Below are 15,597 nucleotides of genomic sequence, written 5' to 3' on the forward strand. Positions count from 1 at the left end.
CCGAAAGCAAGCATTATCGTGTTAAAAACCCATAGTATTAATATTCTGTTTATCAGATATGTATTGTTCTTTGAAAGCATGGCTAGTTGTAAAGTCTAGTGGTGTGGTTCTATAACTCAGGAGGCTGAAGCAGGAAGATTGACAAATTCAAGGCATGCCTGGGCTTTAGAATGTGTTTTATGCCACCTGTGCAACTTTGTGAGACTCCATCTGAGTAAAAAGAAGGTTGGGGATAGCTCGGTAATAAAGTGCTTGCCTGCTACATGTGAAGTCTTGGGTTCAGTCCTCAGTACCACAAAAATCAGTAAGTAAAATAAGGCCAGTATAACTGTTAGCTTACCAGCTCTTGCACTTGGCATATTTAAAAAGGAAATTAAAATAGTCTCAGATTGAACATTTTCTAGTGACAGATACATGATACAGAATAGTTTTTACTTCTTTAGAGATAAGTTTTACTATGTGGTTGACTTGGAACTCACTGTGTAAACCAGACTGGACTCAACCCTCAAAGATTAGCCTGCCTCTGCCTTCCTACATGCTAGATTTAAAGGCATGTGCCAGTATGCCTGGCCCAGAAAATACTGTTAAAATATAGTGTTTGTAGCTATTTATGAGTAGGGAAAGGAACTTAAAAAATATAACCGAGTTTTGCAGGGCAGTGGTGTGCGCGCGCACACACACACACATTTCAATGGATAAATAAATAGGGATCCTCTATAGCTATGTGAATCATTTTTGGTTGCTTCTGCATGTGTTTTTGGTTTCTCGAGGCAGAATTTCTCTGTAGCTTTACCAGACTGGCCTCTACCTGCCTCTGTCTTCCGAGAGCTGGGATTGTATGTGTTTTTTAAAAGAGCATAAAGTCAGATACTCCTTTCAATTCAGAATATATTTGAAACACCTCGGAAAGAAATATCTTACAGGGAGTCATGTCTTACACTTTTAGTCCCTCTTTGAGGGTTCCAGGACACCCAGGACTATGTAGTTAGACTCTGTCTAGGGAGGGGGAAAAATGTGACTCAAGATAGCTATTAGACTAAGTGGAATTTGAAATGACTACAGCATTCATTATCTACAGATGTGTTTGAATTGGCACATGGGATCTTATTTTTGTGTTTCTATTAAAAGACAGTTTATGTGATTTGTTGATTTCATACCATCGCCATGCCTATGAAATATATATATTTAGCAGAATGTACCAACAGTATGTTTCAAAATATATTTCTTATAAGCAAAGGTAATTTTAACTATTAGTTCTAACCTCGAATTTATTATTAAATTATTAATATTGTTTGAGGTGGTGTAATCATAGGTCTTGCTAAATTTTAATGTAGAAATTCACACCAAAATGAAATAGAAAGGTGTTATTAATTTCCTCTAAGGTCTTTAAGCCTGGTGTGTTGGTCCAAGCCCTTAATCTCTACTCAGCAGGCCGAGACATGTGGATCTCTGTGAATCTGAAGCTACGTAAGGCCACACAGACACATTTGTCTTGGGGGGGAAAAACAGGGATATATTTAGTATGTGTGTGCATTTGTGTGCATGCGTGTACCACCTGTGTGTGGTGTGGATTCTCATGGAGGCCACAGGAAAGCGTCAGATCCCACGGAGCTGTCCAGTGTCAGTGCTGGGAGCCAAAGTCAGGTTCTCTGCAAGAGCATTTTGTGCTCTTGATCTCTGAGCATCTTTTCAGTACTGGAAGTACTTGAAGATATTTTGTTTTATGTTTCATTAGAGTCATGATTAAAATGCAAATTATAAATTTGCATTAGTTAATTGGACAAATAAACATTTGTTTCATTAAAATAATTTATATAATCTCTAAAACTGTGCATCATCGCCAGATGGAGGTGGTGCACACTTTTAATCCCAGCGCTCAGGAGGCAGAGGAAAGTGGATCTCTATGGGCTCAAGGCCAACTTGGTCTACAGAGCTAGTTCCAGAGCAGCCAGGGATACACAAAGAAAACCCTGTCTCGAGAAACCCTGTCTTGAAAAAGAAAAAAAGTTCAACAGTATAGCATTTGGGTTTGTTTTGTTTTGTTTTGTTTTTGAGACAGATTTTCTCTGTGTAGCTTTGGAGCCTGTCCTGGAACTCACTCTGTAGACCCAGAGGCAGAGATCCGTCTGCCTCTGCTTCCTGAGTGCTAGGACTAAAGGCGTGCCCCACCACCACCCAACCAACAGTGTAACATTTGTGAATAGTGTCATGCACTAAAATTTATCAGGCCGCCATAGTATTTGTTGTTCTCTCAGGTAATTTCATTTTAACTTCAATGATAAATCATTAATACGCTGCTGACAGCTTTTCTTCTCATGGTAAAGTCTGTAAATTTAATTTATTTGTAAGTATAATATGTATGATAGGTGAGTAATATTTAAAAGTCTGTTATATCCCAGAATGTTTAAAAGGTAAGCTTTGGTTGTTAGAATCATAAGTGGTTTGATTTTCCCTTTTGCAGTGAGGGAGTGGTGTTATTTGTATTTTTAATTGGTTAACCATGAATAAGCTACTTTTATTTTGAAAAGAAAGGGTACTTTGGACATTTTAAAGTTACTTTAGTAAACCTTTAAAAAATATGATCTATCTTTTCAGCAATTAGAGCCCGTGAGTGAGAATAATGACAATGTAGGAGTTGATGTAGGACAGAACTCTTTTGTTACCTTTTTGTGGTGATGGTGGAGAATGAACTTTGTGTATTCGTGTTGGGCAGATTGCTGAGCTACATACCCATAGCTTCAACAGTCTTATTTACTGATGATAGATGATAGGTAGGTAGGTAGGTAGGTAGGTAGGTAGGTAGGTAGGTAGGTAGAGAATGAGCAGAAGAGTTGGTAAAGATAGTTATGGTGAATTTATAATTCCTTTGCTTACTTTGATAGGTACGAACTATGGCTCGAGATTTGTATGATGACCACTTTAAAGCTGTTGAAAGCATGCCTCGTGGAGTAGTGGTAACACTTAGAAATATAGCAACACAGTTAGAATCATCTTGGGAGCTTCATACAAATAGACATGTATGTTGAACTTTTTTCAGATTTTGTTTTATTTGTTTGTTTCTTCTACATGTATATGTCTGTTGTGTTTGGTGCACACAGTGCCCGAAGAAAGCATGAAGACCCCTTGATCTGGTGCTAAAGATGGCTATAAGCTACCATGTGTATACTAGGAGATGAACCTGGGTCTCTCTGGCCCCTGCTTTCTATATTTTGAGGCAAGGTCTTTTCTGTGTATCCCTGGCTGTCCTGGCTGCATCAACCTTTAGGAGGTCCTCTGACCACGGGCTCCCCAGTGCTGAGATTACTGGCCTACACCACCATGCCTGACTTACCTTTTTTCTTTTTGAGATCAACTATTCCTGCATGATTCATGATAGTCTTGAACTCGTAATTTTCTTTTCGCTGCCTCCGAAGTACTGGGTTTTATAGGTTTATATGCTTCGTCTCAGTCTTTTGATTTTGAGACAAGTAATGAATTTTGCCTTGTGTTATCTCCTTTTCTTACCCAGCTACTCACCAGTATCTTTTTTTTGTTCCGGGTAATGAGTAACAGTCAGGAAATTATAGCCCACAAATCAAATTTGTTCTTACACCCAGTTCAATATGGTTTTATCAGGCAAGAGTAGTTTTTATGTTTAAATTTTTAGAATATATTTTTGTTTTATGTGTATGAGTGTCTTACCTGCATGTAGAACTAGAGCTGAGTTATGGATGGTCATGAGCCACCACATAGGTGCTGGGAAGTGGAGTTATGGGTGGTCATGAGCCATACTACTGAGCCATCTCTCCAGACCCTAGCTTTTATGTTGTTAAATCTTCAAAAAGACATTCCAGGGACAGAGGCAGGTGTATATCAATGAGTTCAAGTCCAGCTTGATATATAGAGGTAGTTCCAGGACAGTCAAGGCTACACAGAGAAACCTTGTCTCAAAAAAAAAAAAAAAAAAAAAAAAAAAAAACCCTCAAAAAGAGGGAAACTTTCATGCTACATGAAAATTATGAGGATAAAATTTCACTGTCCCCAAATGGTTTGCTTGCCCAAAGCTATGTTTATTTCTTTTCACATTTTATATGAATACTTTGCAGTATTGTAGTAATCAGGGAGGTTTCAGCAGAAATGAGGTGGTATAGCAGGATTGAACAGGAACTGTGTGACTTAATAAAGCCTAAATGTTAGGGTCAGAGAGATAGCTCAGGTGCTGTTGGCGCATGCCTTTAATCTCAGCACTTGGAAAGCAGAAGCAGGTGGATCTCTGTGAGTAAAAGGGCAGCATGGTCTACAGAGTGTGTTTTAGGACAGCTAGCCAGGGCTACACAGAGGAACCCTGTCTCGAAACAAAAGAAGGAAGGAAGGAGGGAGGGAGGGAGGGAGGGAGGGAGGGAGGGAGAAGGGTGGGAGGAAGGAAGGAAGATAGATAGATAGATAGATAGATAGATAGATAGATAGATAGATAGATAGATAGATAGATAGAGAGAGAGAGGAAAAAAAAAGAATCTAGCACCCAGCTTGCATGGCTCACAATCACCTTTCCTTTGGCTCTGGGGAGGTTTAAGCCCTAGGCCTCCATGGGCCCCAGCACACTTGCTTCCTAATCACTACCACAAACATAAATAAAATATTTTCTTAAAAAATCTCTAAAAGATTTAAAGTGGGCTTTTTACAAACAAATATTGATAACTCAATAGAAATAATTTGCTTTAGTAATATGAGCTTTAATGCAATGTAATTTTAATCCATTTTTGTGGTGATTCGTGGCATATGTTATTTTCTTAAGGACTGTGTATTTACATTGTCTTCATTATTTTTTTTTCAGTGTATTGAAGGTGAAAACACTTGGCGAGATTTAATGAAGACAGCTTTAGAAAACCTAATTGTACTTCTGAAGGATGAGAACACAATTTCACCATACGAAATGTGTAGTAGTGGTTTAGTCCAGGCTCTTCTTACTGTTTTAAATAATGTAAGTTTATTTAGTACTAGAAAACAAAAACATAATAAAGTTTCAAAAGGTGTGTGTGGTTATGCTTTTGCTAGATTGACTTTAAGTATTGTTATTTAAGAAATACTTTAAAACTAAGTGAATGTTAAATGTTAATATTTCTGATTACTTTCCCTTTAAGTTACATTATTATATTAAAGCCAATTGAATGAGGTATTTGAACCTATTTGATTTTAAGTTCTCCAGTTTTGTTTGTTTTTTGAGATAGGGTTTCTCTGTGTAACAGTGCTAGCTGTCCTGGAACTAGCTCTTGTAGACCAGGCTGGCCTCAAGCTCACTGAGATCCTGAGTGCTGAGATTAAAGGTGTGCGCTACCACTCCTGGTTCTCACTTTAATTTCCAGAGTTTCTCCGTTTTTTTCTTGGGGTGGGGTGGGGTGGTGAAACAGGGTTTCTCTCTGTGTCCTCGGATGCCTCTACCTCCCAACCGCCTGTGCCACCACCACCCAGCTTAAATCCTTTATTTTTATTTGATGATAAAGTTCATATTTCCTTTTTTTCTTTTTTTTTCTGCAATTGTTCAAAGGAAAGTTCATATTTTCTTAAAGTCTTTATCTTCAGTGGGTCTCATTCATAAATTTTACCATTTGTATTTTCATTTACAGAAATTATAGCAGTAATTGGTAAAAGTCACTAATTAATATTTATGAAGCCCTGATTTTAGTGGTCTTTTCCCTAAACCCATTGAAGTAGTTTAGTGAAAATGGAAATGATTGATTCTCATACAGTCTGAAGTCACTGGGTCTACTTTGGAAAGCACCAATATAACAACATAATTGGTGAACCCCTTATGATATCAGTGTAGAAACACACCTGTGTGTCGATCACTGCCTGCAGAAATACCTGTGTGTCGATCACTGCCTGCAGAGACACCTGCATGCCTACTGAGCATACAGGAATTTTTTTTTCTAATTCCTGACTGAATTAAATGACCGAATGAGTAATGAGCTTACAGAAATTGTATTTCTTAATAGCTTAAAATATTCATGTCTTTATAAGCTTCTGGTAAATTGGAGTAAAGTCTATAAATGTGCTTTTATTTTACCTACTTTCTGTTTTTCTCTAGAGCATAGATTTGGATATGAAGCAAGATTGTAGTCAACTGGTAGAAAGAATAAATGTCTTCAAGACAGCCTTTAGTGAGAGTGAAGACGATGACAGGTAAACTCCAGAGGCTGTGCAGAGTTGAGATACATGCGTTCATCCACACAAGGCAATCACCCACTCAGTGAGAGTAGCTTGATAAATGTAAATGAAAAATTGAAATGTTATTTGAATCTAGTAAAAGAAAGTAAGCCATTTGTGTCAGACTGCAGCCGGTCACTTAAACTACATGCCTGTTTAAGATACAGTCAGCCACATGCTTTTTGAGGGCGGCATGGACTACATAGTAAGTAAGCATCTGTTTCACAGTTATAAAAAGCTTCATGTGGTGGTGGTTCACCACACACCTGTAATCCTGTTACTTAGGAGACGGTATCAGGAGGATTGAGTTCAAGACCAGCCTGACTAAATAAAGCATTCCCCCTAGTTGAGCATTGGTTAAATGGGTGATATTATTGGCTGGTTGTTAGTTCTTTACCTGTGACATGGATACTCTATCCTTTGTAGGGACATATAGTTAAAATCCCTCTGGAAGAAATGGCACACTGTCATTTCCTTCAAAATAGAATGGAATGCTGTCTTCTGGGTGTATAAATAAAAGCATGTTGGCCATTAGTAGTGAATTGTGTAAGTTGGATTTTGGGGGTGTTTACGGTATATTGTACTATTTTTTCTACTTTTGAATGTTGTGGAATTTCTATAATAAGTGGCATTTCACTGGAGTGTATATTGCATCTTAGTGGGTAACAGTTGAAATATTTCTGTGTTCAGCCAGGTGTAGTGGCAACATGTATGTAATCCTTGCACTAAGGAAGCAGAGGCAAGAGAGCGGAGCACTGGTGCCTTATCAAACCCTTTCTCCACACTTCCCCAAATGAAAAGACGAAGAAAAGAAAATATTACTGCCCTAAATGTAGCACATATTATAGCTCTCTAAATATTTAACTTTACATTTGCTTTGTATTTAATTGAGAATTTCATTAGTCTCTTGTCTTTGGGTATATATAAGCACAGATTCCTTCGAAGGTCAGAAGAGGACATCAGATCCTCTGGAGCTGGCTGTACAGGTGGTTGTGAGCCCCCTGGTGTGATGTGGCAGCCAAACTCAAGCCCTCCGCAGGAGCAGCGCTTTCGCTGCTCAGCCATTTCTACCCATGTATTTCATTCATACCCATGTATGTGTTCTGAAGCAAAGAAATTGAGTTAGCAGAGTATCTCTGGAGTATTTCCGACTGCTCATCATTGCTAAGGTCTGTGAGATCTGATTTCAGTCCCTGGATACACACGCTGGAAGGAGAGAACCAGCTGCTGGACGTCATTGTCTGACCTCCTGATTGGTCACACAAATAACTAGCTAATACAGGGAGTTGTCTAATACAGGGAGTTGTATGATACAGAGAGCTGAGGGTTATATGAATTTGGTAGTTGAGACTTGTATATGAATATTTGCACACAGTTACATAAACGCTCTTATTCTGTCTTCACAGCAGACCCGCAGTTGCATTAATTCGAAAGTTAATAGCTGTATTAGAATCTATTGAACGACTACCTCTCCATTTGTATGACACACCAGGATCCACATATAACCTCCAGGTAACTGTGAAACAGCCCTTTATAACTGAGTGCATTTAGGAACAATGATATGCTTTATTTTTATTTTAAGATATGCCTTTGTTTATATTGGATTAAGAAAATTTTAAGCTTAATTTTTAAATTTCTAATTGAAATGCCATTTGATTTTTTTTTTTTTACAAAAAGATTTATTTATTATGTATACAATGTTCTGCCTGTATGTATGCTTTCAGGCCAGAAGAAGGCACCAGATTTCATTACGGATGGTTGTGAGCTACTATGTGGTTTCTGGGAATTGAACACAGGACCTCTGGAAGAGCAGCCTGTGCTCTTATCTCTTCAGCCCAACCATTTGATTTTTTTTAAAAGAAAGATTTATGTGTATGAATGTTTTCACATTCATGTAAACTAACTACATGCATGCAGTACCAGAGGAGGCCAGAAGAGGGCATTGAATTGCCCTGTCCCATTTTTTAACTTGAAAAATCTAACTAAATGTTCTAAAAATTATAAATTGAACCTGGTCTGCTATAAGAAAAATAAACAAGATATAAGGAGCAGATGATAGCACAGTTTTGGAGGCTGGACATTCGTATATAACTGCATGGGCAGATTTGGTGTCTGATAAGGGGTTTCCTCTAACCATGTGTTCCACTGCTAAGGAGAATGAACACATTCCTGTAGGTTTTTTCTTTCTTTCCTTTCTTTTTGACATAAGGTCCGGGCTGGCATGGAGCTCAGAGAGACCCACTTGCCCCTTTGCCTCTCTGCTGCTGGCATTACAGGCATGTGTCACCATGCTTACCCTTCTTTCTAAGTTCTGATTTCACCTCGTCACCTTCCAGCTCCTACTTGCACAAACATTCAGACTGTAGTCTTATTACATCTCTTTGTTGGCTGGCTGTGTTGAGATAAAGAAAGAAATGAAAGTATTTAAACATGGAGGCTTGTTTTTTTTAAACTTCAGACTGGGTCTCATCTCTACCATGTCTTCAAACTCACTGTGTAGTTGAGAATGACTTTGAGCTCCTCCTAACCCCATGTGTTCAAATTAAACTCTTTTTGTTGTGTTGTTTTGTTTTCTTTGAGACAGGGTTTCTCTGTGTGACAGCTCCAGTGGTCCTGGAACTCCTCTGTAGACCAGGCTGTCTCTGCCTCCTAAATGCGGGATCTAAGCTGTGTGCCACCACTGCTTTGCTCAAATTAAACTCTTTAAAAACCATTTTAGTGATTGGGTGGTGGCGGCAGCACATGCCTTTAATTCCAGCACTTGGGAGGGCTTGGGAGGCAGAGGCTGACGGACCTCAGTGAGTTCTTTTGCTAATAGCTAAAATCTGGATATGGCCAAAAAACCAAATAAACAAGAAAATCACATTTTGTTGCTGAAAGCCTTGATCTATATCAAAATACTATGTGAATTACTTAGTATTTCCTAGAAGGTCCTTCTTTAATTTATTTTATTTAGCTAATTCTTTATTGAATAGTTACAGTGTATGGAATATTTCTTTCAAATTTGGCTTTTATTAATGAGCTTATGATTTACTTTACCAAAGCAACAGCTACTCAAAGCCTGTGAAGTTTTTGTAACTTGCAAAAACTTACTTGTTACATAGATATCCTATTTCATCAAAACAAAACAAAAGACAAAACTTGCTTAAGTTACTAAAGCCACTAGACTCCAATACTGCAGAACTTATCCCTCCAAGGCATCTTAGTATGATTGTAAAAATACACATATGGGGGACTTCTTTGTGTTTCATTGATATGATTTCTAGGGACAAATATATGGTCCATTGTTTTTAGGCTTTATCCTTCCTGAGTGAATTGGAGGATTGTGGTGCCTGCAACACCCGGAACCACGGTCAGGCAAGGGCTGGGGATTAAAGAACACGTAGAGACATGGGTCACTCTTGAAGCGAGAATGCCAATTTTATTATGTTCCCAGACAGCTCATATAGTGCTCTTCTTGACTGATGGCCAAGCCCTCGCTCTGGGATTTTTTACTGCAAGCCCAACAGAAACCACTTCTTTGTTCTCAGGAACTCATGAGGGTTCTGTGCTCGGAGCAGCTGCAAGCATAGGAAAACAAGTTGTTTACTCCAGCAGGCAAGAGGTCATAGAAAATTCAGGGTCTGAGGGTCTGCAGTTCCCAACAGGATAGTCTCAAAGATTAGAAATTCACTTTTTCTAATCATTATAGGAGTGCCAGTGTCTTCATTTTTTTAAAAATGTGTATGAGTATTATGTCTGCATCTATGTCTGCCATGTGCATGTCTTATGCCTACAGAAGCCAGAGGAGGGTGTTGAATCCCTTGAAACTGGAACTAAAGAGGGTTGGGCGCCAATCTGTAGAAGGAAGCAGCGGGACTGTGTCCCGCCACCCGGCCACCGGCTAGCTTTACACCGAAATAATTACACGGAAACTGTATTCTTTTAAAACACTGCCTGGCCCATAGTTTCAGCCTCTTGTTGGCTAATTCTCACATCTTCCTTTAACCCATATTTAGTAATCTGTGTAGCACCACGAGGTGTGGCTTACCAGGAGAGATCTTAACCTGCGTCCATCTCGGAGAGGAGCAGCATGGAGACTCCCTATGGAGACTGCCTGAAGCGTCTCCCCAACTCTACTTCCTTGTTCCCACAATTCTGTTCTGTCTACTCCACCTACCTAATTTTCTGTCTCTTAAAGGGCCAAGGCAGTTTTCTTTATTAATTGACCAATGAAAGAAACATAGACAGATAACTCTCCTCCATCATTTCCCCTTTTGTTGTAAGTTGCCATGTGGGTTCCGGGAAACAAATCCTGGTCCCTCTGGAAGAGCAACACATATTCTTAATGTCTCCCGGTGCCTTTTATTTCATACTCATTCAGTGCTTTTGTTTGTTGGTTTATTTTGGGACTGGATTTCACAGAACCCAGGCTGGCCTTATGTAGGTAAAGATGACCTTGAACTCTTGATCTTCTTTCTACCTCCCAAGTATTGGAGTGAGAGGTGTGAGCCACCATGCTGGCTTTCTGTGGTGCTGGGGATTGCCCAGGACAAGCACTCTACTGGCTGAGCCACAACCCAACCCTGTATGTTTTTTCGTTTCAGAAGTTTGTATAAAACCCAAAGAAGAAAGATCAGAAATGTGCCGAATATACAAGTAGCCAGTGCTTCTGTAAGACTTTAGATTATGGGGGCTGGAGAGATGGCTCAGAGGTTAAGAGCATTGCTTGCTCTTCCAAAGGTCCTGAGTTCAATTCCCAGGAACCACATGGCGGCTCACAGCCACCTGTAATGGGGTCTGATGCCCTCTTCTGGCCTGCAGGCATACACACAGAATATTGTATAGAAAATAAATAAATAAGTAAGTAAGTAAATAAATAAATAAATAAATATTTTTTTTGGGGACTTTAGATTATGCAGAAACAAAGCTTGTTAAAATTGGTTGCGTACTAAAATGTATCAGACAAAAAATTACCTTGCCTTTTTAAATTTATTAGATGCTGGTATCCTAGTTCCTTCTGTTGCTGTGGTGAGATATTCCAGTTACCTGATTACAAACAGTTTTGGGGAGAAAGGGATAATGGACTATGATTCCAGATTCTAGTCCACCCTGGAGGTGGTCTCAGAAGCGGGCCTTGGCACAGCTGGGCACAGCACCTCACACTAGAGCACCCATGCTCCCTGCCTGCTTAGTCAGGCAGCTTCCTTCACTCTGAAAATGTTGCTGCCACAACTGGGCTGGCTCTTTTTATGTCAGTTAAGACAATCCCCCATGAGCGTGTCTATAGGCTACACTCATCTAGACATCTCAGTGGAGGCTCTTCAGCGGAGTCTAAATTCTCGATGCTAACGCTGAAAACTAACTCTCTTGAGCTTGAGAGATGTCTCAGCAGGTAAAGGCATTTGCCATCAAGACTGGGAACCTGAGTTAATTCTCCAGGACCCACATGGTAAAAGGAGAACTGATTCCCACAGGTTGTTTTCTGACTACCACATCCCCCGCCCCAGCCAAATAACTAAATCTAATAAGAATATTTAAAAAGGAAACACTCCCCTCACCCACCCATCAATGCCTGTTGCAGGTGCAAGGCTATCCCTGACAGCCACTAGCTGTAACAGTCAGGACAGCAGGCCCTGTACCGCAACAGGGCACCACAATAAAGCTAACCCTGTTAGCACAAGTGTAGGTGAGCCAGCTCCAATGTTGTGAGCATAGGACAGCTGTCCCCATTACCCATCCACCTACCTCATCGATGCCCTACTAGAGCATAGGAAGCTGGCCTGCGGATCCAGAGCTGCAGGATCTCCACAAAGTGAGGACCTAGCATTGGTAGTGTAATGAAAACCAGAGGCCTCGAACCAGACTCTTTGCAGCGAACACTTGGAAATAAAGATTGGACAAAGGAGTCTCTGGCTTGACTCACTGTGTCACATTGCAGCTTCCAGAACAAAACCCTAACTTAAGAGCCAGTGAGTGCTTGCTGCCGAACTTGATCTGCGTTTGATTCCCAGAATGCATGTGCTATAGAGAGGTTGACGCCTGTGGATTGATTGTCCTCTTGATCTCCACTGTGCGAGTGTGCGTTCTCACATACACAAATAATAAATAATGGACACTTTATGAAAGGTTCATTAGCCTTAGGTCATATATGTTGTGGTTGCAAAGGAATAAGTTGATTAGCTTCTTAACTGTAATTTATGACTTAGAAGCTATATATTTCATCTAGTTTTGTTTTTTGGGGGGATTGGTTCTTACTATGTATCTCTGGCTCTCCTGGAATTCATTATATAGACCAGGCTGGCCTCAAACTCACAGAGATCCGATTGTCTCTGTGTCTCTAGTTTTAGGGTTAAAGACATGCACCACCATACCTGGCTCTGTTTGTAAATGTACTTTGTAATTTTACTCATAAGTAAATATACAATATTTAAGTATATATCTATATCTACTTATGTAGATATAGATAGATAGATATAGACATATAAGTATATTTGAAGTTTGGAAATTCTAGTAAGTTACTTTTTTCCTTGATAATCACTGTCAGTCATTGAACAAGTCATGTAGAAACATTTATTGATCTAAGTCCTTGGGTTCTTTTTTTCCTTTTTTATTTTTTTGAAGCCTGATTTTGTAGGTAACCCAGTCTGGCCTCTAACTCATGGCAATTCTCCTGCCTCTTTTTCCCAACCACTGGTATTACAGATATGCCACAGCTTCTGGCTTTATCCTCCCATTATGACTGTTCTTTTTAATAAACTTATTTGTTTGTGTTCATGTCTGTGAATCATTTTTATCATTCTAACAGAGATGCATGTTTTCTGACGACTGTTGATTATTTCTGTGTAGATACTCACAAGAAGATTACGCTTTCGGCTGGAACGTGCCCCTGGTGAGACTGCGTTGATAGATCGGACGGGCAGAATGCTGAAGATGGAGCCCTTGGCCACAGTTGAGTCTTTGGAACAGTATCTGCTGAAAATGGTGAGCTACTCCCTGGCAGGGTCTTCTCCAAGTAGGCATTCTCCACCTTGCTTTAACCGTTTGTAGTAAAGAAAATGCATATACAGAGTATGGTCATATAATTGTGCCCAGTGATTCTGTTTTTACAGATATTTTAAAAAATAGTATTACCAACACCTTGAACATAAAAATGTTTATTAAAGTTCATCTGATATTGAAGAAGTACACAAAATCTTTTTTTTTTCCCCACAAGACGGCGTGGGAGAGACACACAAAATCTTTTTTTTTTTTTTTTTTTTTTTTTTTTTTTTTTTTTTTTTTCCTCATGGTTTATTTTTTTTTCATATTTAAAAAGGTCCAGCTCCTTCCCTCCCTCCTCCCCCCCTCCACTCCCCTCCTTCTCCCCTTTCTCTCCCCTCCTTCTCCCCCTTCCCTCCCCTCCCCTCCACCCATACCTCCCCTCCCTCCCTCTCAAGGCCAAGGAGCCATCAGGGCACACAAAATCTTAATACTAACAACAAAGAAACCCTAGAACAATTGCAGATGTGAGTCACTGTATCTAAGCTTTTATTTTTAATAAAGAAGTAATTGTGACAGCTTTTTAAATTTTTTTTCAAAATTTATTATGTATACAGTGTTCTTCCTGCGTGTTTCCCTGCAGGCCAGATCTCATTACAGATGGTTGTAAGCCACCATGTGGTTGCTGGGAATTGAGCTCAGGACCTTTGGAAGAGCAGGCAATGCTCTTAACCTCTGAGCCATCTCTCCAGCTCTTGACAGCTGCTTCTTAATTTGAATGTTCTATAACTTTAAAGGTTTTTGACACTAGTGAGAATAGAAAATGTTTTTGTATACTGTAACAGTATCATTTTATAATAAGGACCTTTTTATATTAGAATAATATCTGGGACGTACTCTAGTTTGGTGAGTGGCTGAGTGGTAGTGTTCATGCAGCACATGGGAAGTCCCGAGTGCGGTTCTCCAGCAGTGCAGGAGCAGAGGCCAGGCCAGCTGTGTCACTGATGGCTGAGCTCTGTGTCTGTGGGCATCTATGGGGCATTTCATTATCTATACAGTCTGCTCGTGCTCAACTCCTGCTAGGCGATACTTTAAAATGTCATGTTACAACACAGTTGACTTTGAAAAGATTGGTTTACTGTTCATTCAAATAGAGTTTTCAAGGTGATAGTCTAATGTGTTTACTTTGATTTAGGTAGCAAAGCAGTGGTATGATTTTGACCGATCCTCATTTGTTTTTGTTCGAAAATTAAGAGAAGGCCAAAATTTTATATTTCGGCACCAGCATGATTTTGATGAAAATGGAATCATTTACTGGATTGGGACAAATGCAAAGTAAGTTATTTCCTGTCAGCTAAAATGACAGTGCTTTCTGGGAAACTTTTAGGTAGTAGAGTAACTTATTAGATACGCACTGAACATTCTTCTACTGAAGGAATTTATCTTATATGTTAAATGTAAGATTATACCCCAGGTTGGCCTTCAGCTGGCTATATCATCAAGGGTAACCTTGGATTCCTGGTCCTCCTGCCTCTACTTGATTACAGGAGTGCACCGTTATTCTTAGTTTGTGACTGGAGTTAAGAATGAATGTGAACCAATGCAAATTGCCTTAATGTTGATTTCTCCTTTTTTAATTTTGATTTTTGTATAGAACTGCATATGAATGGGTAAATCCTGCTGCTTATGGGCTTGTGGTAGTAACATCATCAGAAGGAAGAAATCTGCCATATGGTCGCTTGGAAGACATACTGAGTCGTGATAATTCAGCTTTAAACTGTCATAGCAACGATGATAAGAATGCCTGGTTTGCCATAGATCTAGGTGTCTGGGTAATACCATCGGCGTACACACTGCGCCATGCTCGTGGCTATGGAAGGTCTGCACTGAGAAATTGGGTTTTCCAGGTATCCAAAGATGGACAGAACTGGACTTCTCTGTATACCCATGTTGATGACTGCAGTCTCAATGAACCAGGGTTAGTTGAGGAGTCTTTGCAAATTGGGGAACTCAGTAAAGAGCCTTGTTTATTTTTATAGTTGTGTATTGTAGAGCTCTGTTTTTTGAAATATTGAAACAAGATTTTCTTCCTAAAAACAAATCACTTGATATGTAGTGTAGACATTGACATTTTGAAATACTGGCTGTATCGAAAATGCTAAAGTATCAGTAGGGGCCAGCAAGGTGGCCCTTTGGTTAAGGCATTGGTTGCCTAGCCTGATCGCCTGAGTCTGAGTCACAGGATCCACATGGTGGACAGAGAACCAGCTCCTGACTCTAACCTCTACAGATGAGTGTCCTTGCACATATGTGTACACTTACACACACACACACACACACACACACACACACACACACACTAGGAGCTGGAGAGATGGCTTAGCAGTTGAGAGTAGTGGCTGTTCTTCCAGAGGACTGAGGTTCAGTTCCCAGCAGCTTTACAGCTATCTGTGA

The 15,597-nt window shown here is 39.7% G+C and overlaps 1 protein-coding gene across 4 annotated transcripts in view; it reads left to right on the forward strand.

Moving 5' to 3' along the window:
• Window positions 1-15,597, forward strand: part of Hectd1 (HECT domain E3 ubiquitin protein ligase 1) — a 91,732-nt gene that overhangs the window by 43,364 nt on the left and 32,771 nt on the right. For 3 of the 4 annotated variants that reach the window (XM_038335702.1, XM_038335704.1, XM_038335705.1), the window contains exons 16-22: window positions 2,883-3,017; window positions 4,814-4,960; window positions 6,065-6,159; window positions 7,590-7,695; window positions 13,012-13,146; window positions 14,339-14,478; window positions 14,798-15,121. In XM_038335702.1, coding sequence (XP_038191630.1) covers window positions 2,883-3,017; window positions 4,814-4,960; window positions 6,065-6,159; window positions 7,590-7,695; window positions 13,012-13,146; window positions 14,339-14,478; window positions 14,798-15,121 — 1,082 coding nt within the window. The remainder of the gene's footprint in view (window positions 1-2,882; window positions 3,018-4,813; window positions 4,961-6,064; window positions 6,160-7,589; window positions 7,696-13,011; window positions 13,147-14,338; window positions 14,479-14,797; window positions 15,122-15,597) is intronic. The other variant, XM_038335703.1, reaches the window with a different exon arrangement.

The sequence above is a fragment of the Arvicola amphibius genome, chromosome 7 (genome assembly GCF_903992535.2).
Source record: "Arvicola amphibius chromosome 7, mArvAmp1.2, whole genome shotgun sequence".
Classification (NCBI taxonomy): domain Eukaryota; kingdom Metazoa; phylum Chordata; class Mammalia; order Rodentia; family Cricetidae; genus Arvicola; species Arvicola amphibius.